At 52.1% G+C, this 19,214-nt stretch overlaps 1 protein-coding gene across 2 annotated transcripts in view; it reads left to right on the top strand.

Annotated features, from left to right (window-relative positions):
• The window catches only part of SFXN5 (sideroflexin 5), a 118,172-nt gene that overhangs the window by 60,101 nt on the left and 38,857 nt on the right, over positions 1-19,214 (top strand). For both annotated transcript variants that reach the window (XM_066267383.1, XM_066267382.1), the window contains exons 7-10: positions 758-811; positions 1,783-1,839; positions 3,170-3,235; positions 14,220-14,310. In XM_066267383.1, the coding sequence (XP_066123480.1) occupies positions 758-811; positions 1,783-1,839; positions 3,170-3,235; positions 14,220-14,310 (268 nt within the window). The remainder of the gene's footprint in view (positions 1-757; positions 812-1,782; positions 1,840-3,169; positions 3,236-14,219; positions 14,311-19,214) is intronic.

The raw sequence follows: 19,214 nt of genomic DNA, 5'->3' as shown, positions 1-19,214 counted from the left end.
AGAAGGTGCTTCTTTAGTTTGTTTGTCGTGTTGTTCCCCTCCCCACCACTTGTGGGAATAATGCACCTCAGCTGTCAAAAAGAGCCTGACCAGGTAGTGGCACAGTGGATAGAGCATCGGATTGGGACACAGAAGACCCAGGTTCGAAACCCCAAAGTTGCCTGCTTGAGTGCGGGCTCACCAGCTTGAGTGCGAGGTTGCTGACTTGAGCCCAAGGTCACTGGCTTAAGCAAGGGGTCACTTGCTCTGCTGTAGCCCCCCCTCCTCAGTCAAGGCACATATGAGAAAGCAATCAATGAATGAACTAAGGAGCTGCAACGAAGAATTGATGCTTCTCATCTCTCTCCCTTCCTGTCTGCCCCTCTCACTGTTTCTCTCTGTGTCTCTGTCAAAAACAAAACAAAACAAATATTTAAGAAGAATGTGAGAAAGTTCTATGTAACCTGATGCATGCTGCACTACAGATTGATTTCTTTTTCATTCTTGGGGATATGTATGTGTATGGTTTTATTTAAGATGTTTTTCTTTAAAAAGTGGCCTTATGCTATAATACAGTTCTGCAACTTGGTTTTTTGGGTTTTTTTATCATACACAATCTCACTATGGGCAGCAGTCTGTGTGTACACATGATCCGTATCAGTTTGTATAGATTCAGCTTGCTCTTATTTGTGGCTGTTTATTTTTATTTTTTTATTTTTTGCAAAAGTGTAGGGCATTTCTTTTGCCCTTTTCAGCCTTTCTCTCCTCTCTCTCTCAGGTGGTCGGTCTTCTTTTGCCCAACCAGACCCTGGCATCCACTGTCTTCTGGCAGGTAACAGTCTCCCGGCAAACAGGCTGCTGAGGGCGGGCCCAACAGATACTGGTTAGAACTCCCTGCCTCAGTGTCTTCTCTCCCATCCGTGCCCTTCAGGGAGGATCACCCCACTTCATAACCCAGAACTACCCAGACGCTCCTGGGCCATTGTGCCACTTTAACCTTTGCATGGAGGTGATGAGGGCTGGGCTGCTGCCCTAAGCTGGATGGCTTGTTGGTGGCCACCCAGTCTGTCTCTTGGCTGCTTGTCCCAGGGCCAGTGACCCCAAGGCCCACCATCTCTTTGCTATCAGCCTCATCCAAATTTGTGGGGAAGGTAAATCCACCCCAACCCCAAGGCAGTGAGGTGAATAAGGAAGCAGACCCTGGTCCTCGCTCCTGAAGAGAGTCTGGTTGAGGCTGGCGGTAGTTGCAGCTGCATGTATGTGTGTCTACAGAGAAAGAGGGGACAGAGGGAGAACTCATCTGTCTTCAGGAGAAAATGCCCATCTTCCCTGAGCAGAACCCCAGCAGTGCCCGTGTTGGTGACGCAGGTGGTGCAGGACACTGGGTGGGGGTATTTTATAAAGAGGTTCAGGGCTGTCAGGCATTCCAGGGGCCTAAGTGTCCACCTCTGTCCAGTAATTATGTAATAAGACTGATGGATGTGGCAGAGGCAGGGGAACCCGTTTGGAGATACAATTTTGGAAGAGGTAGCCTCTGGATTAGCATGGACTGGTGTGGTGGGCAGAACCAGTGTTCTGGTTTGCCAGAAGCTGAGAGGTTTCCCAGGACTGGGGACATGCAGTGCTAACTGGCATAGCCCTGGGCAAACTAGGCAGTTGGTCATGCTAATAGTGGGATGGACAGACCCACCATGAGCTAGTGACTCAGGTCTTTCTGAGGGTGTCTGGCCTCCTGGGGCTCAGGCCTGGCTTCCAGGGAGGTGAACACACTTTCCCTGACTTCTCTCTCCTCTTGCCTTTCAGTGGCTGAACCAGAGCCACAATGCTTGTGTCAACTATGCAAACCGCAATGCTACCAAGGTGAGTGCCACAGGCTGCCACCCCTGGTGGGTTTCAGGCTGGGTGACCTTTATCTGCCATACAGTGCATCATGCCACTCTGTAGGCACCTTATTTAAATCCCCACCCCTCAGGAGGGGCCCTGCTGGGACTCTTCACATGACGTGAAGCCCATAAAATGGGAGTGTGGTGGGGGTGTTGGAAGGGATGAGCCCCACTGGCTTCAGAATTCCCTGCAGGCAGCCCTTAGACCCGATATTGGATCAGGACAGCATCAGCCACGTGGGAATTGGTTCTCGAAAGCTTTCTCCAAACTTTCCTGGAAGCTGCCTCAGGGCCGCCAGGCTGTTGGCAGCCGAGCTGAAAGGCTGCTCTTAGGGGTGTTGGGTCGGAGAAGACTGACACTTCCTGCCAGTCCCTGCCCTCCTGGCACAAACTTACCCCGGAGGTCTGGTCACCCTGCTGTTGTCCAGGAAGGGGCCGGGCCACGTCGTCACCGGCAACGCTGCCTCCTCCCTGTCAATGCTCTGGCTCTTTGGTCTAAAGGCAGGAAGAGGTGAGGAGGAGTCTGGATCCCCTTGGGGGCTATCAGTTCGGGTCAGAAAGGGTCTGGGCATTTTCTAACCTTGGGGGCTGGCCTGGGGGTGGTAATACTTCAGGGCCTAATAGTCTGAGGACACCACCCCCATCTAAACCTTTGGCCCGTGCCTCATACATGTTTCACACATACATCTCTGCTTGTTTGGCTCCTGTTTACCTTAAACCAAACATCTCCAAGGTTGCCATTATGGTATGTAGAGGCAAGACCCTCAGCTCTTACTTAATTTTCTACAGCGTACCTGGGGATGCATTTTTTCATAGAAATATCGAGTAACTGTCATCTGTTGGCATGGAGGCACAGGTGCTATCTGGGTTGACAAGGCCTGTGAGAGCCAGCCAGGCCGCAGCCAGCCCCAACACTGCCATCTCCTGCTAGGAAGTGCTCCAGGTGCCAAACAGTCACTCGCAACATGCGGTCTTCCTAAATCAGGTCTGCTGGCCCGCCATAAATGACCCATTTGGCCCTGGCGGTTCTCTACTGCCAGCCAGCAGTGTCCACCAGTGACCTCCTCAGAACAGGGCAGAGTGCAGTGGGCCCTTCAGCATCTCCCTGGACTTTGCTGCCTCATGTTCCCATATTTAGATCTGTGCTGAGGGAGGTCCCTTTGGTGTCCAGAGGGACCTCTTTCTTCTCACCCGACCCTGCCGTCTGGGAGAGAGGAATGCCCCGTGCTGGCTGGGGCTCTTGGAAAGGGTACAGTGTGGGAGCTTTGGGCAACCAGTGGGCCTGAAATTCTGCCTCTGTCTTCCAGCCTTCACCTGCATCCAAGTTCATTCAGGGCTACCTGGGGGCTGTCATCAGTGCTGTCTCCATCGCTGTGAGTAAGCAGCCGCCACTCCCGCCTTCTCAGTCTTGCTCTGTGCCTGCCCCGCCCAGCATCTTGGGCCAGACCCTTTCTGAGGGTCAGACCTGGACAAGGAGTGTGGGAGACAGGTCTGTGGGTGGGCCATCAGGGTGGGCTTTCTAGGCAGAGAGGAGAGTAGATCCTGGTAATGCTTTATTTTTTTATTTATTGCTTTTAGAGAAACAGAGAGAGGAAGGGAGAGCAGGAGAGAGAGAGAGAGAGAGAGAAAAAAACATTCACTTGCTGTTCCAATTAGTTGTACATTCATTGGTTTCTTCCCATATATGCCCTGACCAGGGATCGAACCTGCAACCTTGGTGTTTTGGGACAACATTCTAACCAACTGAGCTGCCTGGTCAGGGCTCTGGTGATACTTTACTAGAGAGAGCATAGGTGAATTGGGTTTCAGAGAGCAGGCAGGAGGGGAGGTGGTGCCTGTGGGTGGTGGGAAGGGCTGCCCGCTCCAGCCGAGGGCAGTATGTTTGTCCCTAGGGGGCCCTGTGCTTGCCTGCACTCTTTTCAGAGGAGCTGGTCCCCACACTCGGTAGCACAGCTAATGCAAGAGGCTGGGTGCTCTGGAGTGATTCATAAGGTTGGCCCAAATGCCAGCTCCCCTTTGCTCTGTGTCCGAGCTCCTGAAGCACTGCTGTCTCCTCTCAGTAGCCTTGGCCACATGTCTAGGGCCTTCTGGAGACCTTTAAGCTCCTCAAGACAGGGGAGATAGGCTCACTTTGAGTCCCACAGAACTTTGATAACAGAGCAGCTATCCTAAGTAGGGGAGGTTTGTAGACTGTGTTAGCATAGGGATGGAGCCTAGGTGAGTGACGAGGGCGGCTGGCACAGCGAGGGGCCTAGGCCCGAGCCAGAACGGAAGCTCAGGCTGCAGGACCTTGGCTGCACTTGTCTCCCCCGTGAGCCCACCCTTGCTCCTCTGTCTGGTACTCTCTCTGGGTGTTTCCTATTGCTGACTCCAGAGGCAAGCATCACTTCACAACTTTGTTATTTTACTCATTACACAATAAATATATGCAACTTCTAAGGAAAGAATTAGAAAATTCAAATTAAAAACATTCACATATAATAATTTTTTTGTGAATTCCACTTTCCTCACCTTTCCCATGTCATTAAATATAATAATTGTTCATTAAAAGGTACTAACCGTTTATGCTCTGGCCCAATAGCTCAGTTGGTTAGAGCATCATCCCGAAGCACAGAGGTTGCCTGTTTGATCCCTGGTCAGGGCACATGCAGGAACAGATGTTCCTGTCTCTCTCTTGCTCTCCCCCTTCCTCTCTCTAAAATCAATAAAATAAACATTAAAAAAAAATATTAACCCTTTGTACCACACACCGTCATTGACTTCCCTGTTCTTCTAAAGGAGGGTTGGGGTTGTTCTGAATGGCCTCATTTACTCTGCTCCCACGTAGACTAGATCATCTCCAAATAGCTGTTGGGGAGGGAGCGTCCTCATTTCATGACCAAGATCGTCTCCTTCCCTGAATCCTTATGGCTCATCCTCAGCAAGAAGCCAGCCAGGCGTTACTAAGTCTGTCTGAATGGCTGGCCCGAGACTGCTAACCCCGCCCAGATGATCCTGCAACGTAGCGTGAGACTTCACTTGGTTGGGATCACACATCTGGGGATCCTTGATTCTGCGGGGTTGCTTGCCAAGGTCAGTGGCTCCTGGAAGAGACTGGAAAGGGCTCTGTTACTTCTTTCTTTCCGATGTCACCTCCTCTTCCCTCATGAGAAGAGGAGCTGAAGTCTCAGCCTAGTTTAGCAGCTTGAAAATCCCACTTTCCTTCTTTGAGATTTAAAGGTGGGGGGGGGGGTTGGAAGCTGGGAGGAGAAGCCACATGGGGGAGCACTGCGTGGCTGTGACTGGGAAGGGCTCGAGCGAAGGGGGTCACTGTCCAGGCGGGACTTTCCTCCTGCAGGTCAGGGGCCCAGGCTCTGCACCCACAGCCCTTGCTTCTCACCCCAGAGGCCCTCAGTCATTCTTTCCCAGCTGCTTGCTGGGAGCAAAGGTAGCCAAGATGTGGGGAGGAGATTCTGAGGCCCAAAGCTGAGCAGGGTTACTGGAGGTTTGCAGTCCTTCCTGGCTCTCGGAGCCCGGGTCCCACCCCTAGGGACTGGGGACCTCACACTGGGCTGTCATGGCTCCCGGGGGCTGTTCCTGTGCTGGGGATAGCCTCCTCACTCCTCCCTGCCTAGCTGCAGAGTCCTCGAAGAGGTTTTCCCTGACCAGGCCAACCCACACTGTTCTGGCCCTGCCATAAGTTCTAGAAACTTCTGTCCTTCGCAAGCACTCAGTTGTACCCCGTGTCCTGCCCTCTCATTGTTCCAGTGGATTACTAGTTACCCAGGGACAGGCCCTGTGTCTTCTCCCCCACTGAGGGGGGCATGGAGCAGTGCTCCATAAATACTTGTTAATTAGGTTGCGATTGATTGCCGGCCTCGGGAGGCCCTTCTGCGCTCTGATCCACGAGTCCCAGCGGTGGTGGCGTCCCTCTGCCTGCCGTCTTCACACAGTGAGGATCTAACTCCGGCAGATGGAGTGGAGTTTCTGACTTGGAAAATCTGCAGCTTGCTTGCTTGCTTTTCTTTTGTGTGTGTAAATCACAAACGTCCGAAGAAAGAGGCTTTATTTTATTTTCCTTTCCCTCGTTCTTTGGAACCCCAGGCCCCGCAGCCTCATTAACTGATCTCTGCTTCAATTAGTGACAAATCCCCTCCCAGGGCGAGCCTGTTAGGAGGAGATGACCTGCAAACAAGTGTCAGGGCCCAGTGGTTGGCCCAGCTCTGGCATTAATTAAAACGAGTCCCTACAAGCAGGCGGCGTGGATGGGGGTGCTGACAGGCCAATGGCAGGTCCCAGGGACCGAGGACAAGCTGGAGTGGAGGCTAGGCTCTGGAAGTCCAGGCTCCTCTCAACCCTGCAGGGCCCTTTTCCCCTCTCACTAGAGCCCATGGCCTTGGCCAGCAACCCCCAGAGTTGGGGACCCCCAGTTGGCTTTCCCCAGAAATGAAGTCCCACACTGGTTGCAGGACCACCAGGGTGGGGCAGCAGCCTTTTGGTGAACCCTCTAAATAGAATTGGCAGTGTCTGGCTTCTTGCTCGAGAATAAAAAAAATTTCATCTTAGGTTATTTTTGAGATCTAACAGTTTGCTGCCTTTTAACAAAGGGAGCCTCCATCAGTCCTCGCTGCGTGTTAGTTCAGGAGTTGGTGTTGAGCACTCCTGTGGTCAGCTCCTCCGGGCCCTGGCTGCAAGTGGGTGTCCTGGTCACTCCCTGAAGGGTGCGTATGTGCGGAGCACCTTGGAGACACTGAGATGCAGATGCACAGACTGGTGTGTCCTTCCAGATGCTGTGAGGGGAAGCTGGGATACTCTGTTACAACCCTTGGGTGTGGTGGCACCCAGGGATGGGGCCCCTGATTTGCATAGGACAGACCAGAGTGAGGCAAAGGCAGGGCAGTATGTTCCGTGTAGAGGGCACAGCACAGAAGGGCACGCAGGAGGAGAACGGGACAGGTCCCAGATGTCAGAAAGTGAATGTGGTTAGTGTGTGCAGAGTGATGGCAAGGAGGTGATGAGGAGCAGGGGGAGGAGCAGGGGCTGCTCATGGAGCCCTGTACAGCCATGCCAGAAACACTGCCTGGGCTCAGGGACCATGGTGCTGCAGGGGTATAGGCAGAGGGGGCTGGAGAGGTCATGGGGGGTTGGCAGGCCTGGAAGATGGACCACCTTCATGGACACAGGGTCTGGGATGAAAATGGACCTGGGGCTGGAGAGGAAGGCTCAGAGCTCAAGTGATGTCAGGAGCTGGCTGTTGGAGCCAGCCCATGAGAGATGCTTCCTGCCTGACCCTCAAACCCTTGCCTTCAGCCAGGTCTTAGCTGGTTGAGGACTTCCGCTCTGAGGGCAACACTGACCTCCGTTCTTGAAGGGCCTGGGCCCTGGGCATCCTTTTGTATAGGATGTAGTGATGTCTGTTAACCTTTAGTACTAGACACTAGAGTATAAGGAAGTGTCCGGGGATCCCTGGGTCGAACCCCTCCTACTCCCAGTTCCCACTGCTTACTCCACGTCCCATGACAGTCACACAGGCAAATAATCATAATGGCTAACTCTTTTGGAATGCCAGGTACCATTTAGCTGTTTGTCTCCATTTTACAGATGAGGAGACTGAGACACAGTGGCAGAGCTGGGATTCAAACATAGGCTTAGTCACACACTATTCTTCTAACACAGAGCCCTTTGCTTCCTGCTCCCCCTGTGGCATAAGGAGGCTAGAAAGCCAATCAGTATTCTCAGCGTCCAGGTTGAAGGAACTGTTAACCATGCCCCCCAGGTACCCCAAGAACAGTGGGGATTAGAAGAAAATATTTGAGAGACTCTAGCTATAACAGGGTTATAGCTCACCTTTGTATTTGCACCTAGCTGGCTCTGTGGTCCAGGGTGCACCTCAGGGTGTTCTCTGAGGACTGGGATGTACCTAAGGGTGTTCTGTGTGATTGAGGGTGTACTTTAGGGTGTTGTCTATGGTCCGGAGTATACCTCAGGGTGTTCTCCACAGTCAGGGATGTACCTTGGGGTGTTCTCTGTAGTCTAAGGATGTACCTCAGGGTATGCTCTGTCATCCAGGGTTTACCTCAGGCCCTGCTGTTCTTCTCTGGGCTTGATGGAGGAAGGAGCCAATAGCCTGAGAACCCTGGACCAGACTATGTCTTGCTACTGTCACTGGGATAGGCTTCTGAGTTGGAAGCATTGCGTGAACCCTGTAGCATACTCTGAAGTGTTCCAGAAGTCTATAGATGGCACTGCTGGCAGTGGTGAGTCTGGCATGAATGTCAGCTCTGTATAGATTCTAGGGAGGACAAGTTGTTGTTCTCTCCTACGTGGATGGGGTCTAGTGTAATTGGTTTCCCAGCAGGCGGCCCGCTGGTCTCTGTGGGTTATGGTTCAGTGTAGTTAGCAAATAAGCCACTCAGTCACAGCCAGAGCTGGCTGGTGTTTTAACCTGTGCATGACTGTTCCAGCCACTTTGGCTCTTTGCTCTCAGTGAGCCTTTGCCAAACAACAGGCTGTCTGGGGTTGCAGGAAAATTAGAGGGTAATGGGACACTTAGTTACCAAGTTTATTCTACAATGAGCGCCCTCTGGTGGGAAGTTTTGATACCTCAACGTTTCCTTGACCTGCCCCAGTCCTTTCCCTCTGGACCTACACAAACTCCTGACCATTTGGGTACATTATTTTCTACCACTCAAGAGTGGATCTAGATTCTGACCTCGTGCCATTATATTTGCAGGGATGCCCCCTTCTCCACTGTTCGCCAGGGGCCCTCCGACCCCCTTATGGCAAGCACCAGTGCAGTCCACAGAGCCAGCTCTGAAGCTGTGACTGAGTGGCTTATTTGCTGAACCTGAACCCTTCCTTCTAACCTGGCTGTCTCCTACTCACCCTCCAGGGCTCAGTCAGGCACCCCCTTTCTCAGAAGCCCCGTCATGGATCGGGGCCACCATGGCTGGCCCATCCACTCGGCGGGACTTAGGTCCACGTGTGCAGCATCTGGCACTGGTAGAGCAGCGACTGCACGAGGCAAGACTCCTTGTGGTGCTTTGTTTTTTCCCTCCTGTTTTATAAATCATTCACTTGATTTATTCTAGAAACATTTATTAAGCACCTACTCATTTCACCAAGCACCAGGAATTCAGTGAGGAAAGAGAGAGAGGCAGAGGCCCTGAGCCCAGTGTGTCGGGCCTATTAGGAGAGATAGATGTTTATTTAGTAAAGAGTCCACAGGTAAAAACATTTCTTTTAAATTCAGTTTTTAAATCGTATTCATGTGTTACTTTGACTGCCATCATGTAAGAAGGTAAGTAAGTATGTACTTAGAGAGCGTGATAGTTGCATGGAAGGAGGTGGTCCAGATTCTGAGAGGCCATCCAGGGGAGCCTGAGTGACAGGGGCCTCTCTGAGGGCCCAGCATTCAAGCTGAAAAAGTGAGGAGGCCGAGGGAGGGACAGTGCTTGGAGGCCCTGGGGGAGAGAGATGGGGTTGGGCAAGGAGGGAGGAGTGGAGAAAAAGAGAAATTGGCTCATCAGAGGAGCAGGGGCGATGGTGAGGTGGCTGCAGTCTGGCAGGCACGGTCACACAAGGCCGTGCACATCTGTTAGGTGCGGTGAGAAGCCATGGACAGGCTAACACAAGCCGTATCCACCGTTAGGAGATCACTCTGGCTGCTGTGTGAAGAGGGGATTGGAGGGGAGCAAGAGTGGAAGCAGGGAGCTGGGTTAGGAGTGGGCCGTCTCTGGGGAGACGAGTCTGGTGCTTGAGCAGTGTGGTGAGAGCAGGGAGGAGCAGCCCCGCGCAGGGTATCCAGGAAATGGAACTGGTAGCCTTGCAGGACGGGCTGGGTGTGTGGTGGCAGAGGTTCCTCTCGGGGGAGACTCCTAGGCGTCCAGCAGGAGGGGTGAGCTGGGAATGGGAGAGGAACTATGTGGGTGAGGAAAAGTAAGATAATCGTCATTAGGGGTAAGGTGGAATGCCTGAAGCCCCTCGGAATAGGGGCGTCTGCAGGGGTTGGTGGCTGGGCTGGAGGAGAGGACACAGCCTGGGTAAGAGGACGCTGCATGCATTGCTCAAGCCCCACCGGTGTCGCCTTGCTGGCTTTGCAGAAATTAGGCTGCTGTTGGCCTGAGCAAGTCACTGATATGTAAGGAGACAGTTCTCAGCAACATAGCGCATGACATTGAGGGCCCTGTGTCATGGAGGTCCCACACGACTCCAGTTCTTGGTGGGTCAGCACTTATCCCCACTGTGGGGAACTGTCAGGAAGCCAGACTCCCCCCTCTCCCTCTGCTGCTGTGGCATATTCACCAGTCTGGGAGCCAGAGCTTGGAGAGAAGTGGCCAGAGAAGGCCCACTGCTTCCTCAGGCCTTTGCTGATGTCCTGTTTCTGGCTTATCCCAGGACCCCCGTCTGATGACCATGTGGGAATTCTCGTGCAAAATCCACACCCTGTTTGTTTTCCCCTCCGCCCAAATGGAGCCCCTGTTTGGTTAATTTCTATTTTGTGGCTTATTTGGAGGCTGTTAAAACAGACCCTAGGGGACCCTCAGCAGTGATTGTTCCATATCTCATTATCTTTCCCAAACTCGATTATTAGCTCAGATTTTTCTGATCGCTAGCTGCTGTTCGTGATGAGTTGTGTGCCATTGATGCCAGCTGGTTCCCTTAAACAGGACCCACCATGCCAGGGAAAATGAGCTGGCATTCAGAGCCACCAGCCACTTGGCTTTTTAATTTTAATGGGCTCCACCAAATGTTCCAGGCCAAAGGGCCCCTAAGGAACCAGAACAGACGGGCTCCCAACCCCCAGTAGGCAGCCCACCCTGGTTCTTTTCCTGGCTAAGGCCATCCCAGCTACTGGGACAGCAAAGCCTGGGTTGGGGGCTATGGAAGGAGAGGGGGTGAGAGGCCACTTGCCTTCTCTGTATTCATGCCTTTCTGCCACCTGCCCATCCTGGGTGGGTAGGTGGTCTTCTCCCCACTTTGCCGGTCCCCAGTCCCTTCCCTGGGCCTAGGCCATGCACTCAGATGTGTGTGTCTGTGCCTTAGTAAATCTCACCCTGTTTGTGTTGAGAAGGCTATGGTGGGCTTTTGGGGAAGCGGAGTCTGGAAGAGACCTGGACCTGGCATCATTTTCTCTCCTTTCCTCCTCCCATGTTGGGCTGCCATGTTGGGTATGGGAGACAGGCTGGGTCAGTCACTCTGGACTGCCACCCTTGCCGGAGAGGGAAAGACTCAAATGTCGGTGGCAAGTCCAGTGTTTGCCACAACCGAAGGCCACCATTCCTGCTTGCCCTGCCTGCCCTCAAGAGGCTGCCAGGGAAGGGCCTGGGCTCCCTGCTGGCGTCTCGGAGGGCTCCTACATTCCACTCCTCAAGCACTCTCTGCATCTTTCCAAATGGATGTGGGAAATCAGACCTTCTGATTTCCAGTTGTGGGGGAGAAGGGGAGGGGCAGGGGGTTCAGAGGCTCTACTTCCCTGACTGGAGCTGCTTTCCCCTGTCCACTCCTGGGCCGCAGCCCCAAGCTGGTCTTTTCAGGGAGGGTTTTGCTATGCAAACAGCCAGTTTTAAGTGGCATGTCAGACATTAAAACACTCCTCATTGAGTTGGAAGACAATTGTAAAGTAAATAGCACAGCGGTTAAGAACAAAGCTTTGGAATTAGCAGCCTATGGGTTCAGTCCTAGCTTTACCTTCCTCGTAATAGTTGACCATCCTTGGACAAAGTTACTTAACCTCTCTGAACTGTCTGAACTTCTCTGAATCTGTATAAGGGGGTAATGCCCTATGTAAAAGTCTTGAAATGGGGGTTTAATTAAGATATTTCACTTGCCAGGCATGGCCTGACTCCCCAACCCCCTTCACACTGTCCCTCTCTGCACTCTGTAGGAACTTGTTCCCTGGTATTGTGTGTGTGTGTGTGTGTGTGTGTGTGTGTGTTTGTGTGTGTGTTGGGGGGGCATTTCTGAGTCACAGAATAGAGGTCACTCGCTGCTGAGAGCTGGGGAGACCTGGACTTGATGAGTGTCATGTGTGTGGCAGCGGCAGCCTTGAAGCAGGGCATCAGGGCCCAGTGTGGCTGGCAGGTCTTCAGCCCTCCCCGCGATACCACTAAAACATGGCCAAGCTGCATGCCTCTCCCCGCCACCCAGCCTTCCCTTGAACAAGCAGAGAGGGCAAGGATTGGACTCTGAGCATCAGCTTGAGGCTTCAGATGGAGGTCCGGCACCCAAGGGTCCAGGCTGGGTTTTTGCCTGGCAGCCGTCTGGCTCTGTGGGGCCCTGGGCTACTCAGAGGCTGGCTGGTTAGAACTTCCTGTCTTCCTGGGTCACGGCCATTTCTGCTGTGCCCTGCTTTGACGGCAGCAGACCCCCAGCAGCTGTGGAGGCCTTCCCAAGGCTCTCCATCTTCCCCAACAGTGCAGAAGGTTGAAGCCAGAGCCAGGGCTGAGGGTGCAGTTGGTCTGCTGTGCCAGTAGGTGTTCCAGACCAGAGCAGGCAGCCCTGGGCCCCCGTAGACCAGGAATAATCTACAGCAGGGGTCTCAAACTCGCGGCCCACAGGCCGCATGCGGCCCGCTGAACAATTTTGTGCGGCCCGTAGACTAATCCACGAAGTTCAAAATATTTTGGATAAAATTAAGTAAGCCTAGGGGCCTACTTGTATTTTTCATTTCTCTAGCATCCTAGCTAGATATTAGCTTAGTTAACAGCAGTTGTGATGCGAACTACAGTTTCTGGTCGTTTTGTGACACTGAGTAAACTGCATGTACGATTGTGCTTGTACTAATTTTTTTTTTTTGTTTTCAACTGCAGTGAGAAAAGTGTTGCGTAACAGTTGCCTTTTGTAGACCTAGTGTGGTCCGCCGAAGGGCTGTGATCTTGCTCTGCGGCCCACATGCTGAGTTGAGTTTGAGACCCCTGATCTACAGGGCAGGGGCTGGCTCTGACCTCAGCTCGGAGAGCAGAGGCTTCTGCACACCTTCTGGTCTGGCCACATGCATCTTGTTTCTTCTCTCTCTGTGCCTGTGCTTGTGCTGTTTTCCCCACCCAAAGCTCCTTTTCCTCTGCCTGGACTAACCCCACCTTCCCCTCCTCCAAGCAGCCGCCCTTCTGGCCTTTGTTGATCGCTCCATCCCTTCATCTGTTTGTTGGTTCATGCGTTTACTCTTCAGTCACAGTGGATTCAGCGTGTCCTACATGCCATCCTCTGCCCTAAGTGCTAGGCGCACCAAGATGAAAAAGACACTGCTCTGCCCTTCCTCTCAGCCTGGTAGAGGACATCACACCCACGAGCCATGTACCGAGTGCTGGGAAGGAGAGACTTGTGATGTGCAGGGGAAGCACTTTCTGCTAAGGAGAGGTGACATCATTCTTATATAGCTTAATTTATTGAGGATTCTTATTCTAAACACTTATATCCATTCTTGTACCAGTCCTGGGATGCTGCACATGCTGTCCTTTTTTGCAGACAAGGAAACTGGGACAAAGGTCAAGAGACTTCATGATTAAAAGGTTAAATGACTCCCCCTGTTAATAAGTGACACTGGAGGTGGAGCTCAGGGGTGGGCTTTAAAAGATCAGGTGTGGACTGAGTAGAGGAAAGAAGGAAAATATCCTTCGCATAGGGGCCAACATGGGCAAAGGCCCCAAGGCCAGAAAGCTAATGTAGCATTGTGTAAGTGTAAACTGGACTCAAAGAAGGAGAACATGGGTTGTTGGGGGGATGGGGAATTGAGGTTATGGACCACTGCACACTGGAGATTGTACCTTCTCACACATATCATGGGAGGAGTTGGTGGTGGTGAATGTGATTGGACCTGTGTTCTAGAAAATCAAAAGACAGCATGGGGATGAACTGGAGTGGGGAGAGCCCAAGGCAAAGCGAGAGGGCCTCTGGTGTCCCGGGCCAGGTGAGGGCAGCTGGGTCTTACCCACTCCTCACTCCTGTCTTGTTCTGAGCTGCCCCCCTTAGCTCTGCAGGCACCTGTGGGCAGGTGCGTGGATCTCACTCTCCCAAGTCTTTGTGGTCTGGCCAGAAGTGGAGCCTCGGAAAGGTAGTACGTAGAGGCTGGGGTGGGAATGAGGGGGTCCTACGCTGCATTTATTTACAATAGCAACCGCCCCACCATCACTTTTCCCCTCCCCGTGGAGGCCGCACATGTGTTTGCAAACGTAACTGATGTTTTACCTCTCTCTCTCTCTTCTGAGCTGGTTAACTGGGATGCCTGGGCATTGGTGCTTTAGATAGCTTCCTGGAGCTCTGCAGTCTAGGGTCCCGGGTCCAGTCACAGGGAAGATGGTGCCCCTAGCTCTCAGCTCTTCCCCTTCCTCCCACAGGCAGCTGTCGCACCAGGCACTTTTTTTGTTTTCTCTTTCTAAGGTGGGGCTTAATGTCCTGGTTCAGAAAGCCAACAAGTTCACCCCGGCCACCCGCCTTCTCGTCCAGAGATTTGTGCCCTTCCCCGCTGTAGGTAAGACCTGCACAGTGCTGAACGTCTGCGTGCGTGCATGTGTGCGTGCGTGCGTGAATGGGCATGTGGGGCTTTGTGGCCCTCGGAGAGCTGCACAGCTGCTCTGCGCTCTCCTGACATGGGGGTAGGGGTCTTTCTTGGAGGGACAACTGGAACAAAATGTGTATAGATAGAAAAAAAGTAACAGGGGCCTCACTGACTAGCTCTGTGCCCAAAATTCTACACAAGGATTCTTAACCTGGGATCCCAGACCCCGAAAAGGTCAGTAGATAGAATGTAGTGGATCTCATGAACTTGGTTGCAGAAAATTTTATACTAACCTCTAAACTAAAATGTAATACTTCCTTCCATTATGAATGTAGGCAGCGCACCACAGTAACAAACAGGTCCTGTAACTGTCACCAGTAGAAGTTACAGATATTTTCATGTCCTATTACAATTGTTACAGAGATCTTCAAATATTGTTCAAAATTAATACTAAATTAAAATTATACTAAACTGATCCACTGGTAGGTCTTGTTTTTAATTCATTAGTTAAAAAGCAAATCTATTACTATATCACAATTTTAAATATATTTTTGATAACTTATTTCGATATAATTCCTTTGTAACCCTGTGTATTTTGTTTTATGCATTTAGAGACATTATTTGGGAGCAGGGTGCATAGGCCTCACCAGATTGTCCCAGGGGTTCCTGACACAAAAAAGGTCCAAAGATCCCACTAGTCTATCATTCCAGGCACTTGGGTATTGTGGGCCCTTTGGGTTACAGAAGCCCCCCACACATTCAGGTAATTGAAATTGCACGAGTATGTGTGGAAGGCATCTTTCCTGCTTTCAGCAGAGTTTTTGCTGGTCTTGGAGTCTCTGAGCTCATAACAGATGCCCCGACCTGGACCTGGGGATCCCACAAGGCCCCAGCCTGCCTCTTAAGCAGCCCACACCTTGTTTTGGAAGGAGGCACCACAGGGGAAAGCTTTTTAAAATTACAAAAGAAATAAACAATATCGAAAGAAACATGAGGCAGTTTGTGATTAATCAAAAGAGAAGTATAGCCTGACCAGGTGGTGGCATAGTGGATAGAGCATCAGACTGGGATGCAGAGGACCCAAGTTCGAAACCCCGAAGTTGCTGGCTTGAGCGCGGGCTCATCTGGTTTGAGCACAGCTCACCAGCTTGAACCCAAGGTTGCTGGCTTGAGCAAAGGGTCACTCGGTCTGCTGTAGCCCCCCCAGTCATGGCATATATGAGAAACCAATCAATTAACAACTAAAATGCCACAATGAAAATTTGATGCTTCTCATCTCTCTCCCTTCCTGTCTGTCTGTCCCTATCTCTGTATTTCTCTCTGTCTCTGTCAGAGAGAAAAGTATAAGCCGGTGTTTGAACCATGACATTGAGTTCCCCATCTGAGGTCAGAGGATAAGGATGGGGGCCAGCCCAGGAAGGGTATGGGGTCCTATGACCTCTTTGGGCACAAGGCTCAGTCTGAAGAGCTGGTAGTCAGACCCAAGTTCATGTTCCGGACCCTGTTCTCCAGAGCTCAGCTTCCCCATCTGTAAAATGAGGCATCAGTACCTACCTTCCTACATTCCAGAGCTGTGGAAGGATCAAATGAGACCACAGACCAGATTCCATTCACAGGAAAGTGCTTTGAAGCACCTGAAAAGCTCCTGGGAATCATTCCTGGGCAGCCCCACCTCCTCCATGGCCCAGAGGCTAATGAACTCGTAGGACCAACCTGCTTATGAGCCTCAGCTGACCCAGATAATTGCTATAGCAACTCCACACTTTTAATGAACTCTCAGCTATTTCTGGTGTGGGCCATTAATGGAATAAGTCTTTAGATCTGACTTTGTTAAGGGGCCTAATTGAATGAACATGGCTGCCATTCTTGCAGGCCTCCCCATCCTGGGCTGGAGGGTTAGGTGCAGCCTGGGATGGGGGCCGCTCTCAGCTGCACTGGACTGGATCTGGGACTCAGCTGAGATGTAATCTGTCCTTGAGCCAAGCTTCAGACAAGGACTTAACCAGGGCCCATTGCAGCCCTGCTGTACTGGCCAGCTTCCTGTGTGACCTTGAGGGTGGTCTTAACCTCTGTGAGGCTCCTTCTGGGGGAGGACCCCTACTTTCTGATTTGACCCTTTCTGCCATACCCACCTGAGACTTTGACCTTCTCTCTTTGGGTTCCAGCCTGACTCCTCTCCTGCTTTCTTGTTGGGTGGGAGCCTCCTCCCACAAGTCCAGCCAACACTGAGGGGTCCTGAGTTCCTGCGTATCCCTAGTCAGTTGCACCGGATGCACTCAGTGTGGTTTGCAGCCCCGACAGTCCCAGTTTTCCAGGGTCCTTAGAGAAGCAGGCCCTTTCTGGCTGCTTCCTCAGGCCTGCTGCCCGAGTCCTGGCTGTGTGCCTGCCTGCCTTCCACCCCCTGCTCCAGTCTCTCCTTCCACATTTTAAGCTTCCATCTCTACCTCCAAATGTCCATCCCAGGCCCATCTGCAAATGGGTACTTGCTGAATTCCCTGGTCATGGCTGACACAGTGGTACATAAGATAAACAGGAATGCAGGTAGTCAGTTAGTGTTGTCTCCATTTACCAAGGTTGCGGGTTCGATCCCCAGACAGGACACACACAAGAAACAACCAGTGAATACATAAAAAGTGGAATAACAAATCAATGTTTCTCTCTCTGTCTCCCTTCCTCTCTTTCTAAAATCAAATTTTAAAAATGGTGAGACAAAAAATTCTGTTACAAAAATAAATAAACAGGTATGCCCCTCACTCTCCAGGGGCTCAAAAATCCCTAGGTCCTCTCGGGCCACCATCTAGTGCACTCAGCCTCTTTCCACCTCATCATCGGGGGCCTCGGCCAGGACAAAGCATCTCTAAGCCCCCGCATGCTGTTGCACCAGGCTCTCACCCTGCTTTCCATGGCAGGCTGGGTCAGACTGGGCCAGACCACCGTTAAGACACCAAGAATCTTGCTCAGGACTTGCTTTACCTTGAAGAGGGTTCTTTGCCCCTTTGGAGCCCTGGCCCAATGGGAGACAGGACTCACTGAGCTGTGAGTGCACAGGCCAAGTGATCAGATTAAGTTCTGGTGTGTTTAAGAGAATAAAACAAGAGAGTCTTCAGGGTGAGGGAGGGCCCTGAACTGCGCTGTGTGCACTGTGCTCAGAGGCCACATTCCCACTCTGTCCCTTCTGAGCAGGCTGGAAACTCGGGCTCTGGGGAACCAGGAAGCTCCCAAGAGTCAGGTGCTTCTTCCCACTGCTCTGCACAGCTCCTTCCTGGGCTCCTGCTCCAGCCTGAGGTCTGGGAGATGGGAGGACACCTCTCTGCTGGGGCCTACATGCTGCCAGAGGGAGAGAGAGAGAGAGAGAGAGAGAGAGAGAGAGAGAGAGTCCTGAGACCTCTGGCACAGGACACCTGGTTCTTGCAGCTGATTCTGCCATGACCATCCCTCTCTGGCCTGGGACCACGCCCTATTTCAGCCCCTTCCCGCTCGGGCTTCCCCTAGGTTTGCAGAGCCCAGTGTTCCCCGGGCCCCACCATGCTCATTTCCTCCAGCAGGCCTCTATTCCCCTCGGCTCTCTCCATTCTCTCTCTAGGAGGCCCCTAAGGCAGAGGGAGCCATCCCATTTTACAGAAGAATAAACAAATTCAGACACTGAAAGTGATCCTGTCGTGGCCAAGACCCAGGCCCAGGCCTCACACTTAATACTTCAAGCCCACTTGAATAACTCTTCACTCCTCTAGCTGAGAAGCTGTGGGGTGTGGTCCGGGGTGGCCGAGGCTGTTGGGTGTCTCACCAAGAGCACCTCCAGGTTCGCCCCTGGTTTTTCAGCCCTGGTTGTGTTCATGTGTGTGCGTGTGTGCGCGCGGAGCCGGCGGCAGCCCCAAGGACACTCAGTGCAGCCTCTCCCTGAAGGTGGTTTCAGAGCTTTGCTGTGCCCCGGTCCAGAACAGCAATCATGTGGGAGATCTCAGTTTCTATTTATACATGGACATGTTAGGAAAGACGGCGTTTGCTGGCATCAGAATCGATTGGGGACTGGTAATTAATTTGTTTAGACCTTAATTAATTCTCTAGTTCTTTCTTATTTGTGGTCTGTCACGCTTAATTGTGTTCAGGAGCTGAGCTTGGAGCAGGCCCTCCATTAATTGATGTGCGGTTGCTGTGAGGTGGAAGTTAATGGTTTGAGGAGCTGGGCAAACAGTGTAATTAAAGGTCAATTGAGGAGGCATTGGAAAAATACAAACCTCCAGGTCCAGCCACTAGTCTCTGTAAGCAGAGTCAGTTCCTGTGGAGGCAGGTCCCACAAACAGTCCTCACGTGAGGCCGTGGGGTGGGCTGGAGGAGGGGCCAGCAGGAGGGCGTTCCAGGTGTCCTGATGGAGCACTGTCTAGAGAAGTAGATACACCTTGTTAGCAATGGACGGGTGGAGGAGCTTTAGCCTGGAGCTGAGAGGTAGAGACCTCAGGTGTCTCCTGGCCAGCAAGGCTCTGTACCCAAGATCTGTGTATTTGTGTGTAGGGGGCGGGGCAGGAAGCTCTGAAGGTCACCCTGAGGCTGCCTGTTGAATCCACACAGAGCAGGGGACCAGCAGTGTCATGTGCTCAGAAAGACGCCCATGTGGGCCCTGAGCTCCTGATGGGGGAGGCCTGAGCCTCAGCACCAGCCAGCTAACTCCTTGCACAGGGAATAACGTTTTTTGTGTGGACCGGAAATGCCAGCCTCATCATCCCTTTGCCGAGAAATGACTTTTTCCTGTGCTGTCTATGGCAGTCCCTTATGTTAAATGTCACAGCTTATTTCATCACCATGAAAATAAAATCTCTGTACTCAGCAGTAAGTCCATTCCTCAGGATGTCTGGGCAGCCTTTGGGGGAAGGTCCTCTGTT

Source organism: Saccopteryx bilineata, chromosome 3 (assembly GCF_036850765.1).
Source record: "Saccopteryx bilineata isolate mSacBil1 chromosome 3, mSacBil1_pri_phased_curated, whole genome shotgun sequence".
Classification (NCBI taxonomy): domain Eukaryota; kingdom Metazoa; phylum Chordata; class Mammalia; order Chiroptera; family Emballonuridae; genus Saccopteryx; species Saccopteryx bilineata.
The sequence above is the reverse complement of the archived record's forward strand: the minus strand, read 5'-3'. Positions and strand labels throughout refer to the sequence as shown.